Source organism: Bos javanicus, chromosome 13, assembly GCF_032452875.1.
Source record: "Bos javanicus breed banteng chromosome 13, ARS-OSU_banteng_1.0, whole genome shotgun sequence".
Classification (NCBI taxonomy): Eukaryota; Metazoa; Chordata; class Mammalia; order Artiodactyla; family Bovidae; genus Bos; species Bos javanicus.
The window spans coordinates 10,190,208-10,211,899 of record NC_083880.1 but is presented as its reverse complement, the minus strand read 5'-3'; the positions used below and the strand labels follow the sequence as shown (position 1 = coordinate 10,211,899).

Sequence of the window (21,692 nt, the reverse complement as noted above, 5' to 3'; positions counted from 1 at the left end):
TAACAATTCTGATAATCTTTCCCTGGAGGGCAGTGGGGCAGAGTCCCATTTACATATTTTGTGCAGAACAGAAACTGCTGCAGCTCCTAAACAGCCCATCTCTATTCCTACAAACACAAATGTTCAACTGTGCCATCCCCACTGACTGTTGACTAGAGTCACAGGTGAGCCCAGTGGTGTACTCTTAACCCAGATGCCAAGAATACATCCATGGCCTCTGAGGTCAGAGAGAAAGGGAACTTAAACACAGTCTTGGATACATTGGAATATAGAGGTTTGGGTGGTGGTGGGGGAGCGTCTCAGGTGGCCCAATGGTAAAGAATCTGCTTGCCAATGCAGGAGATGCAGGTTCTATCCCTAATCGGGAAGATCCCCTGCAGGGGAAAATGGCAACCTGCTCCAGTATTCTTGCCTGGAAAATCCCATGGACAGAGGAGCCTGGCGGGCTACAGTCCATGGGGTCACAAAGAATCAGACATGACTGAGCACGCACAAGGATTTTTTTGCTTGTTTGTATTTTATATTCTGGATAGGCAGATAGTTTATTTTCAACTAATTGGTCACTCAGAGCTTTTCGGATCCAATGTCTCTGGGTGCTGATCATTGTGAAACTTCAACCTGCTGCCATCAAGCCTTGGACTCAGCCCAGAGCTACGGAATGCCATGTTGGCTGCATCACTGTCTGCCACGAGCCTTGGGGCTGCTTTGCTGTGACTGGCCGCTCCTCCTTCCTTCCTTCTGTTGGCTTTGAAATGCTTCCTTCTTTCGGACCAGTGATGCAGTAAAGCAAGTTACTTGGAGCTGTGCCTTCAGCAATTCGAGGTTTCAACAGTTGTAGATGGGTACACAGGGCAAAGGTTTAATCAGGTGAATCCAATGAACAAACTGTTTAGTTTCTAGGCTAGTGTTCCATGGTAGCATATTTGTCTCCATATGTAAAGAGAGTGCAAATTACTACCCCATCATCTTCTATACCGTATTGAATTACCAATGTAATTGTCATCAGCGCTTCTGGATGTGCTGATGGCCTATTTTGTACGCGTTTGTGTTAATCAATGTTAATTACGAAGAAAGTACAGGGGTTAACGAATTATAATGCGCTTAATTAAGCCTGACAGTAACAAATGGCATAACCTTTATGTTATGACCTGGTTAGAGGAACAGAAAAGGACAAAAAATGGGCCAAAGAATCATCACATAGAAATTCATATTTATATACTGGCCATCTACAGAAACAGAACAGTATAATAAGTTTACTTGTTTTGCCAATCTGGCATCACCAGGAATGCAGACAATTACTGAGACATGCTGTTTACCCTTCAAGGGTTTATACTCCGATTGGGAGAGAGACACAGAAAACCAAGTTTGAAAATTTTCCAGTGAGTAACAAGTGAGTCTGAATTCGGCAATAAGGAGTTCATGATCTGAGCCACAGTCAGTTCCCAGTCTTGTTTTTGCTGACTGTATAGAGCTTCTCCATCTTTGGCTGCAAAGAATCTGATTTCCATGTTGACCATCTGGTGATGTCCATGTGTAGAGTCTTCTCTTGTGTTATTGGAAGAGGGTGTTTGCTATGACCAGTGCGTTCTCTTGGCAAAACTCTATTAGGCTTTGCCCTGCTTCATTCCGTATTCCAAGGCCAAATTTGCCTGTTACCCCAGGTGTTTCTTGACTTCCTACTTTTGCATTCCAGTCCCCTATAATGAAAAGGACATCTTTTTTGGGTGTTAGTTCTAAAAGGTCTTGTAGGTCTTCATAGAACCGTTCAACTTCAGCTTCTACAGCATTACTGGTTGGGGCTAGACTTGGATTACTGTGATATTGAATGGTTTGCCTTGGAAACGAACAGCGATCATTCTGTTATTTTTGAGATTGCATCCAAGTACTGCATTTCGGACTCTTTTGTTGACGATGGTGGCTACTCCGTTCCTTATAAGGGATTCCTGCCCACAGTAGTAGATATAATGGAGGTCCCTGACATTGTACAGGGGGCAGGGATCAAGACCATACCCATGGAAAAGAAATGCAAAAAAGCAAAATGACTGTCTGGGGAGGTCTTACAAATAGCTGTGAAGAGAAGAGAAGCGAAAAGCAAAGGAGAAAAGGAAAGATATAAGCATCCGAATGCAGAGTTCCAAAGAATAGCAAGGAGAGATAAGAAAGCATTCCTCAGTAATCAATGCAAAGAAATAGAGGAAAACAACAGAATGGGAAAGACTAGAGATCTCTTCAAGAAAATTACAGATACCAAGGGAACATTTCATGCAAAGATGGGCTCAATAAAGGACAGAAATGGTATGGACCTAACAGAAACAGAAGATATTAAGAAGAGGTAGCAAGAATACACAGAAGAACTGTACATAAAAGAGCTTCATGACCAAGATAATCACGATGTGTGATCACTCACCTAGAGCCAGACATCCTGGAATGTGAAGTCAAGTGGGCCTTAGAAAGCATCACTACGAACAAAGCTAGTGGAGGTGATGGAATTCCAGTGGAGCTATTTCAAATCCTGGAAGATGATGCTGTGAAAGTGCTGCACTCAATATGCCAGCAAATTTGGAAAACTCAGCAGTGGCCACAGGACTGGAAAAGGTCAGTTTTCATTCCAATCCCAAAGAAAGGCAATGCCAAAGAATGCTCAAACTACTGCACAATTGCACTCATCTCACACACTAGTAAAGTCATGCTCAAAATTCTCCAAGCCAGGCTTCAGCAATACGTGAACCGTGGACTTCCAGATGTTCAAGCTGGTTTTAGAAAAGGCAGAGGAACCAGAGATCAAATTGCCAACATCTGTTGGATCATTGAAAAAGCAAGAAAGTTCCAGAAAAACATCTATTTCTGCTTTATTGACTATGCCAAAGCCTTTGACTATGTGGATCACAATAAACTGGGAAATTCTGAAAGAGATGGGAATACCAGACCACCTGACCTGCCTCTTGAGAAACCAATATGCAGGTCAGGAAGCAACAGTTAGAACTGGACATGGAACAACAGACTGGTTCCAAATAGGAAAAGGAGTACGTCAAGCTGTATATTGTCACTCTGCTTATTTAACTTCTATGCAGAGTACATCATGAGAAACGCTGGCCTGGAAGAAGCACAAGCTGAATCAAGATTGCTGGGAGAAATATCAGTCACCTCAGATATGCAGATACAACCACCCTTATGGCAGAAAGTGAAGAAGAATTAAAGAGCCTCTTGATGAAAGTGAAAGAGGAGAGTGAAAAAGTTGGCTTAAAGCTCAACATTCAGAAAACGAAGATCATGGCATCTGGTCCCATCACTTCTTGACAGATAGATGGGGAAACAGTGGAAACAGTGTCAGACTTTATATTTTTGGGCTCCAAAATCACTGCAGATGGTGATTGCAGCCATGAAATTAAAAGACACTTATTCCTTGGAAGGAAAATTATGACCAATCTAGATAGCATATTAAAAAACAGAGACATTACTTTGCCAACAAAGGTCTGTCTAGTCAAGGCTATGGTTTTTCCTGTGGTGATGTATGGATGTGAGAGTTGGACTGTGAATAAAGCTGAGCACCAAAGAATTGATGCTTTTGAACTGTGGTGTTGGAGAAGACTCTTGAGAGTCCCTTGGACTGCAAGGAGATCCAACCAGTCATTCTAAAGGAGATCAGTCCTTGGGGTGTTCACTGGAAGGGCTAATGCTGAAGCTGAAACTCCAGTACTTTGGCCACCTCATGCGAAGAGTTGACTCATTGGAAAAGACTCTGATGCTGGGAGGGATTGGGGGCAGGAGGAAAAGGGGACGATGGAGGATGAGATGGCTGGATGCTGTCACCGACTCGATGGACATGAGTTTGAGTGAACTCCGGGAGTTGGTGATGGACAGGGAGGCTTGGCATGCTGCGATTCATGGGGTCGCAAAGAGTCAGACATGACTGAGCGACTGAACTGAACTGAATAGAAGCAGGAGATATTAAGAAGAGGTGGCAAGAATACACAGAACTATACAAAAAAGATTTTCATGACCCAGATAATCACAATGGTTTGATCACCAACCTAGAGCCAGACATCCTGGAATGTGAAGTCAAGTGGTCCTTAGGAAGCATCACTACAAACAAAGCTAGTGGAGGTGATGGAATTCCAGTTGAGCTATTTCAAATCCTGAAAGTTGATGCTGTGAAAGTGTGGCACTCAGTATGCCAGCAAATTTGGAAAACTCAGCAGTGGCCACAGACTGGAAAAGCTCTGTTTTCATTTCAATCCCAAAGAAAGGCAATGCCAAAGAATTCTCAAACTACCACCCAATTGACCTCATCTCACACGCTAGTAAAGAAATGCTCAAAATTCTCCAAGTCAGGCTTCAACAGTACATCATGAACTGTGAACTTCCAGATGTTCAAGCTGCTTTTAGAAAAGGCAGAGGAACCAAAGATCAAATTGCCAACATCTGTTGAATCATCAAAAAAGCAAGAGAGTTCCAGAAAAATATCTACTTCTGCTTTATTGACTACTCCAAAGCCTTTGACTGTGTGGGCCACAACAAACTCTGGAAAATTCTTAAAGAGATGGGCATACCAGACCACCTGACCTGCCTCTTGAGAAATCTGTATGCAGGTCAGGAAGCAACAGTTAGAACTGGAGATGGAACAACACACTGGTTCCACATAGGGAAAGGAGTACATCAAGCCTGTGTATTTTCACACTGCTTATTTAACTTATATGCATGAGAAACACTGGACTGGATGAAGCACAAATTGGGATCAAGATTGCTGGGAGAAAAATCAATAACCTCAGATATGGAGATGACACCACCCTTATGGTAGAAAGTGAAGAAGAATTAAAGAGCCTCTTGATGAAAGTGAAAGAAAAGTTGGCTTAAAACTCAACATTCAGAAAACTAAGATCATGGCATCTGGTCCCATCACTTCATGACAAACAGATGGTGAAACAGTGGAAACAGTGAGAGACTTTAGTTTTAGGGGCTCCAAAATCACTGTGGATGGTGACTGCAGCCATGAAATTAAAAGATGCTTGCTCCTTGGAAGAAAAGTTGTGATCAACCTAGACAGCATATTAAAAAGCAGAGACATTCCTTTGCCAACAAAGGTCCGTCTAGTCAAAGCTATGGCTTTTCCAGAAGTCACATATGGATGTGAGAGTTGGACTATAAAGAAAGCTGGGCACCGAAGAATTCATGCTTTTGAACTGTGTTGTTGGAGAAGACTCTTGAGAGTCCCTTGGACCGTAAGGAGATCCAACCTCTCCATCCTAAAGGAAATCAGTCCTGAATATTCATTGGAAGGACTGATGTTGAAGCTGAAACTCCAATACTCTGGCCACCTGACTTGAAGAACTGACTTACTGGAAAAGACCCTGATGCTGGGAAAGATTGAAGGCAGGAGGAGAAGGGGACGACAGAGGATGAGATGGTTGGATGGCATCACTGACTCAATGGACCTGGATTTGAGCAAATTCCAGGGGATGGTGAAGGACAGGGAAGCCTGTTGGGCTACAATCCATGGAGTCACAGAGTCAGACATGACTTAGTGACTGAATAACAACAACACCCTAAACCAAATGGCTTAAATGACCACCACAGGTTTATTGTTCATGAGTCTTGTCAGGGTGGGAAAAAAAGAGCTTCCTTTACTTTCTTGAGTTGATAACCTAGGTGTGCAAATTAAACTGGCAAAACAGTTTAACAGAACAAAGTATTCTTTTCACCATCCAGTCTCAATTAAAGTTAAGGTTAGGTTATGTTAAGGGTAAGGTTAGATTAACGTTAGGTTAAGGTTAAGGTTAGCTCAGGTTAGACTGAGAAGAAAGGTTTAGTTTTTACCTGCATGGAAGGCATCACTGAAAAGAAGTGAAAAAACCCAAAGCAATTAGGCATTGGAATTTATTATTTTAACAAAAGGCAGTACATTTTAGAGAAGTGACTACAAAAAGGAAAAGGGTTCTCATCTCCTAGTGGCTGTAAGGACTGGGTGGTTGTAAATCAGGGCAAAGTATGTGGGGGAAACAAATGGGAGATCAAAGTCAGTTTAGTAAGCTTTGTTGCCTTTCTACCTCTAGTAAGAAGGCATGTTCTTTTGGTATGGGGGAGGGAAGGAGGACCAGCTTCACCAAGGGAAATTTCTGTCCTGCTTTTTGGAAGATGTGGGAGGGCAAAGGCTCTTCCTGTGTTGGCTTATTTTTAATTGCCTTCAGATTTAAGATAATTCTTATACCACAGTTGCATATTTTGGCATCCTGATCCCTGTCCATCTACAGGTCAGCTTGGTGGTTCTGCTGGTCTGGACAGGCTCTGTCATTCTGGGCTGCTCTCGTAAATCTCTGACCAGTTCATGAAGTGGCTGGGGCTGGCTGCTGCAAGGGGTCTCACTCCCATGTCTGGGGGTTGGCTGGCTATTGATGGTGGCACTGGGTTTGACCGGTTATGCCATCATTCATCAGACTAGCCTGATCGTGCTTGCTTCACATGACAGTGGTAGCAATCCTGGAGTAACAGGGAAAGCACAGGAAGCCTTTCCAAGCTGAGGCTGGAAGGTTAATTCTGCTGCATTCAGTGGGCCAAAGTAAGTAACCAGGCCAGCCATGCAAACAGGTGGAGAAACAGACTCCTTTCCCTGTTTGAACGCTGCAAAGTGACACTACCAGTACAGGGTTGTGGGGCGCGGGGAGCGTGAGAAAGTCTATCTTTATTTTTTTTTAATATTTATCATTTGGCTGTGACTGGTCTTCATTGTGGCACAGGGAATGTTCATTGCCAGGTGTGGGATCTTGGTTCAGCCTGGGGGACCTTGAGTTGTGGCATGTGGGATCCAGTTCCCACCTAGAGATATTTCCCTGGCACTGGGAGTGTGGAATCGTAACCACTGGACCACCAGGGGAGTGCCCTGTATCACTATCTTTAAACCTCTAACACTATGCCCTAGGTAAGAGGCTCTCCTTCCTCACTATTTCTGGGGCAGAAAGAAAGAAAGGAAGAAAAGTTGCTCAGTCATGTCCAACTCTTTGCGACCCTGTGGACTACACAGTCCGTGGAATTCTCCAGGCCAGAATCCTGGAGTAGGTAGCCTTTCCCTTCTCCAGAGGATCTTCCCAACCCAGGGATTGAACTCAGGTCTCCTGCATTGCAGGCAGATTCTTTATCAGCTGAGCCACCAGGGAAGCCCATTTCTGGGGCAGGACCCTACCTTTCCTGTCTCTGAATATTTGTTCAAGGTATTTCCTCTACCTCAGAAGTCATCTCCTCATCCACCTTCAGGCTTAAATGCTGTCTATCCTGTAAGACTTGTCTCTGCAACCAATTCATCCATGAAACTTGTTTTCATCCCTCCAACAAAATGTGGTTTCTCACTCTGAAGTTGAAATGCTTCCAGACTCTACAAAGTCCATTGATTCTGAACTCTTTTTGACCATAGGTCTAGTTATACACAATTGAAAACAATCTTTTTTTCTATCTTAGTGTATAAAATGACTGTGATTTAGGGTGATAGCTTCTATTAAATTGAATCTCTGTGATTTCTTCATTCACTTCTGCTCTAAAAGAAAACTGCCATTCATAGCTACCTGCCTGTAGCTTGCCAACAAAATTACTATGTATGACTTTCAAGATTATCTTTACTGTTACTTTAGTGCTCAGGTTTCACTTTCAGGTCCCTAAGTACATTCTCTCAAATGATGATTGCTTTTAATGTTTAGTGTTTTAGGAGATTCTAAATTTACTTTAAAATTTTATGACTTAGAACATAAAAATCTTCCATGTTTGGATTTGATATCTATGATTTCTGTCTCTAATATGATTATGTATGTGTTTGAGAACCTGAAGAATAGTTTTTTGGCTCACTGCATACCTCCTAAATCCAACTTAAGTCCCATGATGTACACCCACATGAAGATATTAAGTGTGCTATGTGATATAATGCTTGAAGTCCGTACTTGCAAACAGAAAAACAGATGGGTTTCTGAGATGTCAGTTGTATTCTATGTTCCAATTGAAGTGTGCCAGTCTGCTGTTTCTCAAGGTTTTGAAAAAGTCATACTGGTGAGAGAGTAAATCAACTTTGTTCCTTAGAGACTAGAGGAAAAATATATAACTGTATATACAGCAGATAGGAGTGTGGTGTGGTGTTTTTTTTTTTTTCCTGATAATGGCATTTCAAGATGATTCAAATATTTTGCAGTGGAGTAAACATTTCAATGCGATCTCACTTTGAAATGAAGAAGCTAAATCTCAGGGAGTTTACATGAGTCACAACTATTTGGCAGTACAGGACTGTGAAACATTAGAGGGAAAAAAAGAAAAAGAATTCAACAATAAATGAAGATCCAAACAGGCTACATCAAAACAAGCAAACAAAAGCAAACCATACACACACACACATGGCTTTAAGGGTGATGGGGTCAATACTCCATTCTTATTTGATAGCATTTGGGGTCTTATTGTTTTACAATTTTATTTTCTTATTTTTGGCTGAGCTGGGCCTTTGTTGCTTTGCCCAGGCTTTCTCTAGCTGTGGTGCCCAGGCTTGGCATTGCAGTGGCTTGTGCAGCACAGCTCTAGGGCGGGCGGGCTTCCATAGTCGCTGAATGTGGGCTCAACAGTTGCAGTTCCCATTCTCTAGAGCACAGGCCCAATAGTTGGGGCGCACGGGCTTAGTGGCTCTGCGACATGTGGACTCTTCCCCTACCAGGATTGAACTAGTGTCTCCTGCATTAGCAGGGGCTCCTTTTACCGTTGAGCCACCAGGGAAGCCCCCCATTCAGGTTTTAACATAGGCCTCAGAATCTTTTCTTCCCTCCATCACCATTCAATTTTTTTTTTTTTTGAAACTAGAATTGCCCTTCACTCATCCAAGTGAAATGAATTTCCAAATTGTAGATTCTGAAATGCTTTTGTGCCCTGGACCCTTTTGGTTGTCTGGTGAAATGCCATTTTCAGAATAACCTTTTTAAATGCACAAAATACACGGGATGGAAAGGAAAATCAATTTTAACGAAACACAGTGAGCAAGATATAAAAAAGATAAATTTGTGATAGACTAACACATGTGGTTATATTAAATAACAAGATGTAGTGTCAGTCTAATGAGGACCAATTTCAGTGTAACAGTGACTTTTAACAATTTGAGAAAGCTGCAACAATTAAAATTGAACAGGAAAATCCATAATTTCTAGAGGTGTCAAAATCTCCGGTATTACTAGTGAATATGTTTTACTTAGAGGCTGTAACAGATATTTACACCCCACCCCCCACCCCCCCACCCCCCCCCCCCCCCGCAACCCCCAATCCAAGTTCAGGGACCTCCTGGTAGACTTGTAATTTTGGTGTCTCTCATGAGTACCTGCTCCTGGTGGGGGACGCCCTCCACACCGGTGCTGGACTTGCTGCCTTTGACCAATTCGGGAAATCGGCAAACTGAGCTACAACAGAGTCGCGGGGATTGCCATCCTGAAAGGCTGCCTCGCCCAACTAAGAAACCTCGGCTAACTTTTCGAGGCTAAGAAAGAGAAAGAAGCACAGGCTTCCCAGTAATCCCAATTGAGCCCAACCTCCAGCCCCGGGCCCCATAAATTAGGCCACGTGAGACCAGCTGCACCCACAGAGTTTGCTGGAAAAGCAGTATCTCAGGTTTCACACCAGAGCTGTCCAATCATAATCTGCCAGTTCACAAGTTTCCCCAGGTGACTTGTATAAGCATTATTGTTTGCAAAGTACTCCAGAAACGTGCTGTTTACTTTTGACAAGTAGAGCCACCTACTTATCTTGTCGTTCGTCTTCCCTTTGAGAGACTTCTTTCACTCTGGGTTAGAAAGAAATGTTCTCCGGCCAAGTCTCTGTCCCATCCTGCCCAGCGTGAGTCGAAGACTTACAGCCTCACATTCAAAAGTTCCAGGAGTGCTAGGTGAGGCCAAAGTGTCTGCGGGACTGCTTTGGTCTGTTTCGTCAAATGGCGAAGTCACGAAGGGGTAGAGGGCTTAGAGGCAAGAGCAGGGTGTTGGAAATGAATGAATGAACAAAACCTTCCGAAGAGCCAACCAGTGAAGCCCTAGACACAGAAAACAGCTTTTAATCTTGAACTCCTCCTGCAAGCTTGTGTAATTTGTTGTCTTTAAGAATTGGGCTGGCTTTGTCGGTTCTGGACCCCTCGCCTGCTCTGTGCACTGAAGCCCCCGACCTTAATAGAGTGGTCGTTAGCAGGGGCGGCGGCGGCTCACGCAGACGATGGGACGCGCCCCCCTCCCCCAGGAAGGCGGCCAGCGCGCAGTTTGTCCCCGCGCAGCTCCCATATAAGGTTGGCTCCGCCCCTGCCCGGGTATCCCCGGCGCCGCGCGAGCTTCTCCGCCTTGTTTTTACCCCGTCCGCCGCTACTGCGCATGCCCGGCCCGCTCCGGACTCCGGTGCGCCTAGTTTGTCCGCCTCTTGGTGGTCGACTCCGCACCCAGCTCTGTGCTCCCAAAGGGGAAAAGCCATGGGTCTCTGGGCTCTAGGAACTCGCAGGGTGTTGATTCCCGGCCAGCGTCAGGGCTCTCGGGGAACTGACGCTACGATAACTTGTTTAAGTGTGTCACATGTTTGCAGGCATCCTCTCAAAGCGTGAACCAACAACCAGAGGTTTTTCCTGATTGGTAGATAAAGCAAGAGCCTTAGAGGCGCCCAATAATGCAGACTGGGCTACCCAAAGCTAATGCTGGAGCCGAAGCTCAAACCCAGGAACCCAGCCTCCACTTCTTGTGGGCCCCCATCATAGCTGGGCTTGTGGAAGAGCAGTGCCCCGCCCCCCGCCCCCTCTCAGCTCTCTGGGTGCCCTGGGGGTGTGAAACACCGGCAAGGAGGAGATGAGGGCAGAGCACCCTTTTGTGGCTCCATTAGGAACGTGGGGGCACACTGGCTGTTGAGTATGGGCACTGCCTTCTGTGAATTTTCCTGCTTGCCCCCACCCCCCTTCAGCTGTGAGACCGGAGGCAGGAAGGGTGGGTCGTGGGGCTGGGATGGGTGGGCTGAGAGGCCCAGAGTGGGGCAGTGGAGGAAGGCAGAATTGATGTCTTGGTTAATGTGGCCTGTGGCTCATAGATGGGCTCTTGGGTGTGTGTGAACGAATGCCCCAAAGAGTGCATTCTTCGGGAGAGGGGAGCAGACAGGAGCCGGGATAGGACCTCGGACTTCACTTCTCCGAGACCCTAAACCCCGGGAGAGAGTCGTTCCCACCCCTAATTCCTTGAAGACGGAACTGTAACATATATGTGCTCAGTCGCTAAGTCCTGTCGGACGCTTTGGGGCCTCATGGACTGTAGCCCACCGGTTCCTCTGTCCTTGGAATTCTCCAGGCAAGAATACTGGAGCAAGTTGCCATTTCTTTCTCTAGAGAATCTTCCTGATCCAGGGATGGAACCCCCATCTCCTGCACTGCAGGGAGAGTCTTTACCACTCATTCACCTGGGAAGCCCCAACTGTAACATAAGTGCAAAAAAAGTCCAATTAAGATCTGGTTTCAGACCATATAGCCATTCTTGCCGTACCCTTTTTATTTTCATTTCTTCGTATCCCTGAATTGAAGGGTCCAGAACACAGGCTCAGACAGCTTCAGAGTAGTAGAGAAGACCTGAGCAGTGGCCCACTATCAAGCTGTGATAATCTCTGTGCTCCGGTTTTAAATTGGATGAGTTAACTCCTTCCCGGTGGGGTAAAGCCAGGTCCTTGGTTAGGGCTGAAAAACTGTTTTTGGTAATTTGACCTCAGGATTGTGGTTCTTGAGCTGGCTCTAAATTGCTGCGAACTCCTCTTCTTCTGCCTCCTCCCAGTTTTTTCAAGGAATGAGGTTGGGTTTTAGGCTTTCTTGAAATCGCCCCGTCCCTAGCAGCCCTGAGGCTCGAACTACCTGATTTCTTGACCTCGGAACCGGCTCCCAGGCACCCTGGCTCCGCCCCTGCGCGCCGCCCGGGCGCCGCCGGAGCGCGGAGCGCGGATCACGCGGGCTGGAGCCGCTCTGAGCATGCTCAGAGGCGGGGCCGGAGGGCAGCCGCTGCCGTGGAGTCCGGCCCGAGCGCTGGGGCGGGGGCCGGGGAAGGGGGCGGGAGCCGCGGGCAGCGTCTCGGGAGTCGCGGGCTGCGGCGGGCGCGGGATCGCGCGGGCGCACGCGGGCCGGGCCGGGATGAGCGATGGCCTCGGTCAAGGTGGCCGTGAGGGTCCGGCCCATGAATCGCAGGTGAGTACAGGGGTTGGGGCGCAGGTGGCTCCCGCGCGCTTCCTCACCCGGAGGGAGCTGGTGTCCAGCTCCCCTCCAGAGCCGTCCTGGACTTGGGGTCCAGAGCTGTCCCCGGCACCCCGGGCCCGGTGATGGCCTCTGGGGGCCTGGGGCAACTTGAAGCTTTGCTCTCGCTTTTACACTGCTCCGGAGGACACTCGGGGGGTAAAGAGTTTACGGCGCCGTGAAGATTCCTGTCAACTCTTCCCGGTCCCGAGAATTTGAGGAAGTTTGCACCCTCCCCCTTTAAAAAGCATCAAGGGATCACTTTCCTGAAGGTGTAAATTCACGAGCGTGGTTACGGGGCACCAGAGCAGTGAGGCAAAGTCCCCTCAATTGTGCCAACTGAGAAGTTCTCTCACTATCATCGGTGTAACTTTTTAATTTCTTAATAAGAGATGATTATGATTCACCGAACGTGAACCTTGACTTCTTCTGATCAGTAGTTTCGCCATCCTTAACTTCAGCTTAAAGAGTGGATGGGAAAACTTTAGTAAGTTTTGCTTCCTGGGAGAAAAAATTCAAGGACACTTAAGTACACGTGTTTGAAATTTGCCGATGTTAATAGGGAGGTGGTTATAATTTAATCTTGAATGTTTCCACTAAGTGATGCTTTTCAGAATGATTTGACTCTACATTCTCTGAAGAATAATCTGTTCTTCCTTTTCAGTGACTATAATCACTGGCTTTAGAATAGTTACTTTTTAAATTGGTTTAACTTTAAAGAATAAAGTGGATCCAAATGGGATATGTCCTTCCCAGTTGATAGGAGCAGTTCACACAAGGCCATTTGTTTTTATTGGCTTCTCAAGCAAGTTGAGCATTTAACTTGCCATATGGCCTTTGCTACTTTTCTTGTGTTGACTTTGGAGGTCATTGTTTGTTAGTTCTGACAGCTGATTGAGGCATCAGAGGATTATAAAATCAAGAGATTGCTAGAACCTTCTTTAATTCACCTGACTATGTTTTTCTTTTGGCAGATAGGGAGTCGTTATCCTGATTTGTAGCTTTTGGAAACCTGTGCTTTTGTGATTTTTAAGTTATTTCTAAAGCTTTTTAGGGAAGAAGTTTGACTTTTTGGTAAGTGAGATATATGCATTTCTATGTATATTCAGTCCTACAAAACAAATGGGCCCCATTTAGATGTTTTTAAAAGATTGTTCTTTATTTTGGATTTACATGTACAACATGTGAAAGTTCTTTTCCTTCTTTGAACTAAAGAAGCTTTGGAGCACATGCTACAAGATTGTATTGAGTAACTAGAAAGCATTTATTTAGCGCCTGCCAATGCTGGAGACCTGTGTTTGATCCCTGGGTCAGGAAGATACCCTGGAGAAGGAAATGGCAACCCACTCTGGTATTCTTGCCTGGGAAATCCCATGGACAGAGGAGCCTGGCAAGCTACAGTTCATAGGGTCAAAGAGTTGGACACGACTGAGCGATTGAGCACGAGGAGGCAGAAGTCTGGCTACAGGTGGGGATGGGAAGGCTGGAAGGATCCACGGAGACAGTTTGCTGGCAGAATTGACACGAGTTGGCAGTTCATTGGGTGGGAACTTGGGGAGAGGGGAAGAATAGTCAATAACTGAGGTTTGATGCTTAAGAAGGTGGGAGAGGTTTGAGGAAGGTGTGTTCTCTTGGGTTTGTGAGTTTCAGGAGATGCAATAAATGTCAAATACAAGCACAGTGTCCCGCTAGAATGAGTGCTCCCCCAAGTGTTGACGAGGTTCACTGTCTGAAGTGTCGGAAGGACATCCATTTCTTTGCTGTTGTTGAGAAGACTGGAAGAAAACACGAGTCTCAGGTGATCTGAGGATTGGCATTTGGAAATTTTTAGCACATGGATGACAGTTTAAGAATGTTACAGTGAGGTGGAGATTTCTCAGGAGGAGAAATTTTTTTTTTTTTAACATTTTGTTTATCTATTTATTTGGCTGTGCTGGGTCTTAGTTTTGGCATGTAGGATCTAGTTTGCGGGATCTAGTATCCTGATACGCTGACCCAGAGATCAGACCAAGGCCCCCTGCATTGGGAGCGTGGAATCCTAGCCACTGGACCACCAGGGAAATACCTAGAAACCTTATTTTTCTGTATAAAGCACAGATATACAGTAGATTAAAAAAAAAGACTGTTTACCATCAGAAGAAGAGGGAATCAGGCTGGGCGCTGGGATATGCTTCTCAGCAGGTTTCCAGGGAGATGACTGGCCTGCAGGCGTGGAGGAGAACCAGCATAGCACATGGCTGTGAAGGGAAGGGAGAAGGCGCCTGGAAGAGGCGGTGGTTGCTGGTGTCTGGTGTTGCCAAGATGGTGCTCTGCTGTTGCCAGTACGTCTTTGGTCTTGGAGACGAGTGTTGATAACCTTCCAAAGAGCAATTTCAAGGAGAGAAAATGTTCCGGAAGTTGGCAGTGAAGTGGAAAGAGGTATACTAATGGCCAACCAGAAATGCTTGGCTTAACTCATAAGGAAAGAGTTGCAGGTTATAATATTTGTAAGAAACCATTTTTCACCGATGAGATTGGTGATTAGCTGAACTTTGAGTGTTGGTGATGGGATCATAAAGGGTCAACACCTTTGAAACTTCCATGTTGGGAAATTTGACAGTAGCTGTCAAGATATGAAATTTATAAACTCTTTGGTTGAGAAATTTCATTTCTAAGATTTTATTTTATAGATTGTATTCCTATCTACCAAGATGTATGTATAAGGATACTTCTGCATCATTCTTTGTATAACAACAACAAAAACATCATAAATGACCTAAATGTACAGTAATGGGGGAATTTTAAAATTGTGGCCAAGTCATTTGGCAGAGTACAATTTAATACTTAGAAAAGACTCTTAGGATCTTTGTCTTAAAAAGAGTTCCAAGATAGAGAATTAGATAAGAAAAGCAAGGTTCTCACAGATGCATACACTGTTGTGAGTTGTGTGAATGTTAAAAATGTTAAAAATGCACACACACGGCCGTATCTGTATAGAGTGATTCACAAGAAGCCTGACAGCTAACTCTGCGGAGGAGGGCTGATGAAGAGTGTATTAGGCCAGGATAGAAGACTGTTTGAGTTTTTACTTTGCTCTTGGTAGTTTTATAATTAATAATTCAAAACTTGTTTATGTAATTTTAAAGAGTTATCCAAGAAGTCATTGGCGCCACAGAAAGAATTTTTAGCTCGTTGTTCAGGAGGTTTGAAGGAAGTTGTTAAATGAATTTTCCCCCAGTTTGATTGAGATGTGTTGACATATTTGTAAGTGTCAGATATACGGCCTAATAACTTGACTTGTATACGTTGTGAAATAATTACCACAATAAGGTTAGTTAACATCCATCATCTCATATTGTTCCAAAAAAAAGAAAAAAATGTTTTTTCCCTTGTGATGAAAACTCTTAGGATTTACTCTCAAAACAGCTTTTAAATACTTTCCAGAGGTATTAACTATGGTCATCATGTTGTACATTATATCCCCAGGACTTATTTATCTTATAACTGAAAGTTTGTGACTTTGGACGCCCATCATCCAGTCCCCCTGTTCCCTATCCCTTGCCTCTGGAAACTACAAATCGAATTCCTTTGACCTAGTTGTTGCTGGTTTTTTTTTTTTTGATTCCACGTGTAAGGGCCATCTATACAGTAGTTCTCTTTCTCTGACTGTTTTCACTTGGCATAATGCCCTCAAGATTCATCTATGTTGTTACAGATAGCAGGATCTCCTTCTTTTTCATGGCTGGGTAATACTCACATATTCATATTTATGTGTGTTTGTCGGTCACGTCTTCTTTATCCATTCGTCTGTTGATGGACCCTTAAGTTGTTCCCTGTCTTGGCTTTTGCAAATAAGGGTGCAAGCCCTGAAGGCAGGCAAACAGGAAGCAGCCAGTAGGAAGGAGAGGCCTGGGGTGATAGGGCGGTTGGGTTGCATCCTGTTGAAGGATGGGGCAAGGGGGTGAGATACTGACTCTAAGCCAGGAGCCTGTGTGGTCACCAGTCCTCTGAAGAGGCACCCACTGCTTGATTAAGGACGAAATGTGATGCGTTCTTTTTACTAATTATCCAGGAGGAGGAAACTTCTTCCTCTCCCTCTTGGTGAGTTCTTAGTGGCTGGTCTAATAATGAAATTGACAGAAGGTTAACAGGCGGAAAAGAAACAAACTTGTAAAGAATTGACAGAGGTCAAAGAACCTTAGGTTTTGTGTGCCCAATTAGTGAGGAGTCTGAACAGGGTTTGAGCTTGGGGTGGTTGTTTCGTTGCTAAGTGGCATCTGGCTCTTCGTGACCCCATGGATTGTAGCTCACCAGGGCCCTTTGTGGAGAATCCCAGGGACGGGGGAGCCTGGTGGGTGGGCTGCTGTCTATGGGATCGCACAGAGTTGGACACGACTGAAGCGACTTAGCAGCAGCAGCAGCAGGGCCCTTTGTCCATGGGGTTTCCCAGGCAAGAATACGGAAGTGGATTGCCATTTCCTTCCCCGGGGGATCTTCCTGACCCGCGCCTCCTATATTGGCTGAGCCCCCAGGGAAGCCCCTTGGGGTAGCACATTGAAGAAGAACAAGGTCCAGAATCCCCATCTTTGGCAGTAGGGGTGTCCTCCCACCTCCACAGACAGGGGGTCTGCCTTTCATGTGGAGATTGGTTTCTTGCTTTCAGGGAGACAGAGAGGAGGGCCAGAGTATCCCTCATAGATTGGCCGTTTCGTAAGTAACTTTAATGTAAAACAATCAATATGTCATGGAGGTGAATTTTGGGGTGGCCCACCCTGAACCCCAGCACTATCTTGTGGTTTTTTGTTATGTGGCAGAAGTAGTAGTTTGAAGTTTGAAAAAGCCATTGCGTTCCATCAAGTAACAGCCCCTCCCTTTATTGAGCGTTTTCTCTGGACCAGTGGTGCAGAACCTCATTTAATCACAGGTAGAGGCTGTGATTATCATGCCATTTTCCAGACTGAAGAAGATAGCTTGTCCAAAAGTCAGTTTCCTAGACAGTCACAGCTATGCTTTATAACACGAATAAAATGTCAGCAGACACTTCATTCATTCATAGTTTTTGTGGGCAAAAGCTTACTATTTATGTACTGTCTCTGTCTTTTTCTTGGTGATTTCTCCCCCTGGTCTGATGCCTCATCTTTTCTTTTTTCACTGGTTTCATTTTTACAGTCTTACAAGATAGATTTTTTTTTTTTTTTTTAACCTTCTGAAGAGCCAGCAAAATAATAATTGGGGAACTAATTTGTCCATTTCCCGTCGGTTTCAGTTGCTTGTTTTTTCCTGGAAACACTAGGTGATTTTTCAGGGTCATCCATCCTATCTGGTTGATCTATTGGGGTTACATGTTCGGGGTCTGAGGGTAGACAGCCTGGGTTCCTGTCTTAGCTGTCATTTACCAGGTGGGTACCTTTGAACAAGAGACTTAATTGTCCTAAGCCCCAATTTTTACATCTGCAAAATGGTGACGATAATTATATATACCTTATAAAATCTTCTGTGAGACAAGGTCTTTTCCAAATACTTTTTACTATGACTCACAATAAGAAACACATTTAAAATCGAAGCCCTGTAGATATGTAAAAGATTTATGAAGTGTTACATGCAGTTCACTCATAGTTTCAATTTTATCCTATTCTATTCTGTCTCTTTTAAAATTTTCTCTTAAAGTTTTTTAAAAAGTTAATTTCTTGGCCACATCTTGGGACATGTGGGATCCTAGGTCCCTGACCAGGGATCGCACCCACAGCCCCAGCAGTGGAAGCCCGGAGTCTCAACAACTGGACCACTAGGGAAATCCCCCCACATGTCTATTTTTAGGTCTACTAAATTGACTTGAAGATCTACTGATGAGTCGCAGTTGGCAGTGTGAAGAACACTCATGAGGTTCAGAAGAGATACGTGCATGGGGCAAAGCTCTACACGTGGTGCCTGGCATATAGCATGGGCTCTGTGAAGACTGCTGCTGCTGCTAAGTCGCTTCAGTCGTGTCCGACTCTGTGCGGCCCCATAGACGGCAGCCCACCAGGCTCCGCCGTCCCTGGGATTCTCCAGGCAAGATCACTGAAGTGGGTTGCCATTTCCTTCTCCGATGCATGAAAGTGAAAAGTGAAAGTGAAGTCGCTCAGTCGTGTCTGACTCTTTGAGACCCCATGGACTGCAGCCCACCAGGCTCCTCCATCCATGGGATTTTCCAGGCAAGAGTACTGGAGTGGGTTGCCATGGCTGCTGTTATTATTAGAATTTCACAATTGTACCTTTATGCAACAACTTGTATTTTAAAAATGTTCTCCCCCCCACTTTTTTTTTGTTGAGTGCTGGCAGCAGACCAGATGTTAGCTTTGTAATGCGCTTTCTCATCTGACAAGGCAGGTCCACCCCACACCTTCTATCCATGACGGTTCTCAGCCTCTCTTCCCGATTAGCCTCTCAGGTAGAATTTGCTGTCATGTCTGTCAAGTTAAAAGGAAAAGAAAAAATGCCAGTGGTTGTTTGACTGGGGTTGATGTCGTTAGGCTCTGCTGAAGTCTTCCCATTGGAGAGCAGGTGTGGCGGGGAAGATAGCTCTGCGGAGGCCTCTTCGATCTGTTTTGGCACCAGGCTCTGGTGGGCTGTGTCTGTTGAGCTGCTGCCTCGCCTTGCACCAGGCACGTGCTCACTTCTTCACCTTGGGGACTTCCTTTCCCCCTCCCACCAACTCACTGACAGAGGCTTTTCACCCCCATTTGACAGAGGGGAAACAGAACGGCTGCCCCAGATAATCAAGCGGGCTGATCTGGCTCCGCCTCCCTCTGGAGCCCTCCGCCCGGGGACTTGTTGTCCTGGGCTCGCTGATGACAGAGCTGTTGGCCTCAGGGGACGGCTGGGCTGCTGGCGGAGAAGTCAGGGCCACAGCCACACACGCTGGCAGCAACAGAATCTGCGTGTGGTTGTCAGGGGGACCTCGGGGTTCTGGAGGTTGGAGGCAGAGGTCTGTAGCTTCCCAGGGTCCCTTCGATGAGAGGGTAGAGACTCAATTGAGCCCTGAAGAAGGGGTGTCAGCGACCACCATTTAGAGAGGGTCTGTGAAGTTCTTGACTGATGCCCTTTGAAAGGCAGCACAGTCCCTCCATTCTGCAGATGAGGAGCAAGGCTCAGAGACCCAGAGAGCCTGCCTGAGGTCACATAGCTCGGTCATGGTGGAGAATGGGTTCCCCCCCCATAGTACAGAAGGCTCAGATGAGGATAGGCGGGGATGCCTGGCAGATGGCACCAAATACAGTTACCGGGGATCTTAGACAAACTGGAGATTTGGGTAAGGATTGGTTGAGAGGTTGGTAGGCAGGGTGTTCTGAGGACATTTCTTTGTTCAGCTTGGGAGTTGGGGCTTTTATAGTCCTGTCTTGTGCTGGCTAGCGTCGTAGCCCTTGCCTGCGTGCAGCTGCTCATATTAATATTAAATAAGATGTAAAATGTAGTTTCTTGGCTGTACAAGTCACATTTCAAGTGCTCAGTATCTACATGTGGAACAGGGCATGTCTGTCCTCGTGGAAAGTTCCGTCAGACAGGAAGGCTGGGCTGGGCTGGGTTTGAACCCCAGTCCTCCCGCTTCCTTGCTCTGGGTCTTGGCACTCTACTCAGGTGTTCTGTGCTTCCATTTCTTCACCTGTAAGGTGGAGATTGTCGCAGGAGCCCTCTCGTGGGGCTGAGATGGTTTTTGAATGAAGTAACCCTTGCTAACAGTATCAGGCCTCAGAGTAAGCGCTCTGTAAATATTGGTTGCTCTTTTTAGGCGCTGAGAGCTGCTGATGGACTTTCAGAAGTTTCATCCAATAGCAGTGTAGAGAAACACCACTATGGCCAGCAACAGTGAGCATTGGTTGACTATTTCCCAAGGGCGGTGCTAAGTGCCTTGTATACACCGTTATCCCACTGACTTTGCTGCCACTTCCTGGGCTGCAGGGCCCCGAGGCCTCAGCTATCTGTGGAGTGGGCACACGTTCAGGGAACTGGAGTGTGGCTGAGAGGGCTGGGACCCTGGATGAGGCTGGAGTTCTGAGTAATAGGAAAGGGCATGAGATCGAAACTTATGAACAGGACCCTGAAAAAACTTTCACAATATTGTTTTGGTTGTGAAAATACCGTGTGCTTATTAAAAATGTGTGCAAAAAGTGTACTCAAGAAATCAAATCGAAAATTGTGTATAATTTCATGATTCAGAGATGATCCAAAATTCAGGTGCATTTGAATCCAGTCTTTTTTTTTCTTTCTCCTGATTGTGTAGCAACATAATGTATAACTGTTTTATATCCTGTATTTTGCATTTGCAAGAAACATCTTGAAGACCAGTCAGTAGGGCGTAGAGAGGAGAAGAGCCAGATGACTGAGTGGCTTGGGGCCCTGTTAAGTAGAGGCATGACCTTTCCCAAGGTTAGGATGTGGGCTGAGCAGGTCAGAGTAAAGGGCCACCGTGGTGAATTGAGTTGGCTTAGGATGCTGGTGGGGGATCCAGGTAGTAGGCACTCGGGTGGGTAGCTGTGGGGCCCTGGGGAGACTCCCCGGGGAGCGCTGTGCTGGCGCTGACCCTGACTCATGGAGTCTGGGGCAGATGGAGGCTTTTTCCTTTCTTTTAGGTAAGACTTGACTTCCTCCACTTTCAGGTGGACTTGACAAGTAACATGAAGCAAATGACTGGCGATGTTTTTCATACACAAAATTTAAAACTATCTTAATATGTGTGATGCACTTGCACATGTGAGTACCAGAAGTTTGAAATAATGTTAAGTGACTTGAGTATTTAGTAAGTGTAATTGAATAATAAAATTTGCTTTATTTTATTCATGGCATCTGTGTGTGTGTGTGTTTGTGTCAGAGGTTATTTTGAAATGTCCAGTGGTGCAATGTAGAGAGAGCACTTTGGTCTAAAGCTGATTTAGCCTACACAGTCTCATTTCACAATTAATTTTCTAAATTATTTCAGTAGCTTTTTCTGTTTTTGTGGATCCTGGAATTGGGATGTAATCTTGCTAAGGCCTGTTTTGTGGGAGGAAATACGTAATACTTCTGGCCTGGGGCCGATGTGACAACGCCCCAGCACCTCCATCCCCTCCCCAGGGCAGGGCCTCCCTCTGTTCTCGATGGCCTGGATTGCCTTCTGTCTCGCTGTAGTTACAGACAGCAGCCCGCAGAAACCCCTCACGGAAAGGTAGTCCTTTTCCCCTTGGGTTCAGCCCAGTAACTCTCACCAGACACGGGAGGGACCGCCAGAGGGGCCTGGGTGCGTCCCTTCACTTCCTCCGACTCTGCACCGAGCTTGTGTTTCCTACTCTGTTCTTTCCCAGGTATATTCATTATTCATTGTTGCTGCCCAGGGGAGGGGAAGGAACTTTTTCTGTGATCAGCAGTCCACTCATAGACACGTGGAGCAAATGTCAACACAGAATTTAAAGCCAGTTGAGAAAGTGCTTCACTGTAATAGTGTTTGTTGGTAAGTGATTTTTGGCAC

At 45.6% G+C, this 21,692-nt stretch overlaps 1 protein-coding gene across 9 annotated transcripts in view; it reads left to right on the top strand.

Annotated features, from left to right (window-relative positions):
* The first annotated feature begins 10,635 nt into the window (after nt 1–10,635).
* KIF16B (kinesin family member 16B) overlaps nt 10,636–21,692 on the top strand; it is a 308,034-nt gene continuing 296,977 nt past the window's right edge. For 3 of the 9 annotated variants that reach the window (XM_061435659.1, XM_061435654.1, XM_061435653.1), the window contains exon 1: nt 12,065–12,187. In XM_061435659.1, coding sequence (XP_061291643.1) covers nt 12,141–12,187 — 47 coding nt within the window. In that variant the 5' untranslated portion in view covers nt 12,065–12,140. Of the gene's footprint in view, nt 10,956–12,042; nt 12,188–21,692 lie in introns of those variants that run through there. The other 6 variants (XM_061435656.1, XM_061435655.1, XM_061435650.1 and 3 more) reach the window with 5 other exon arrangements.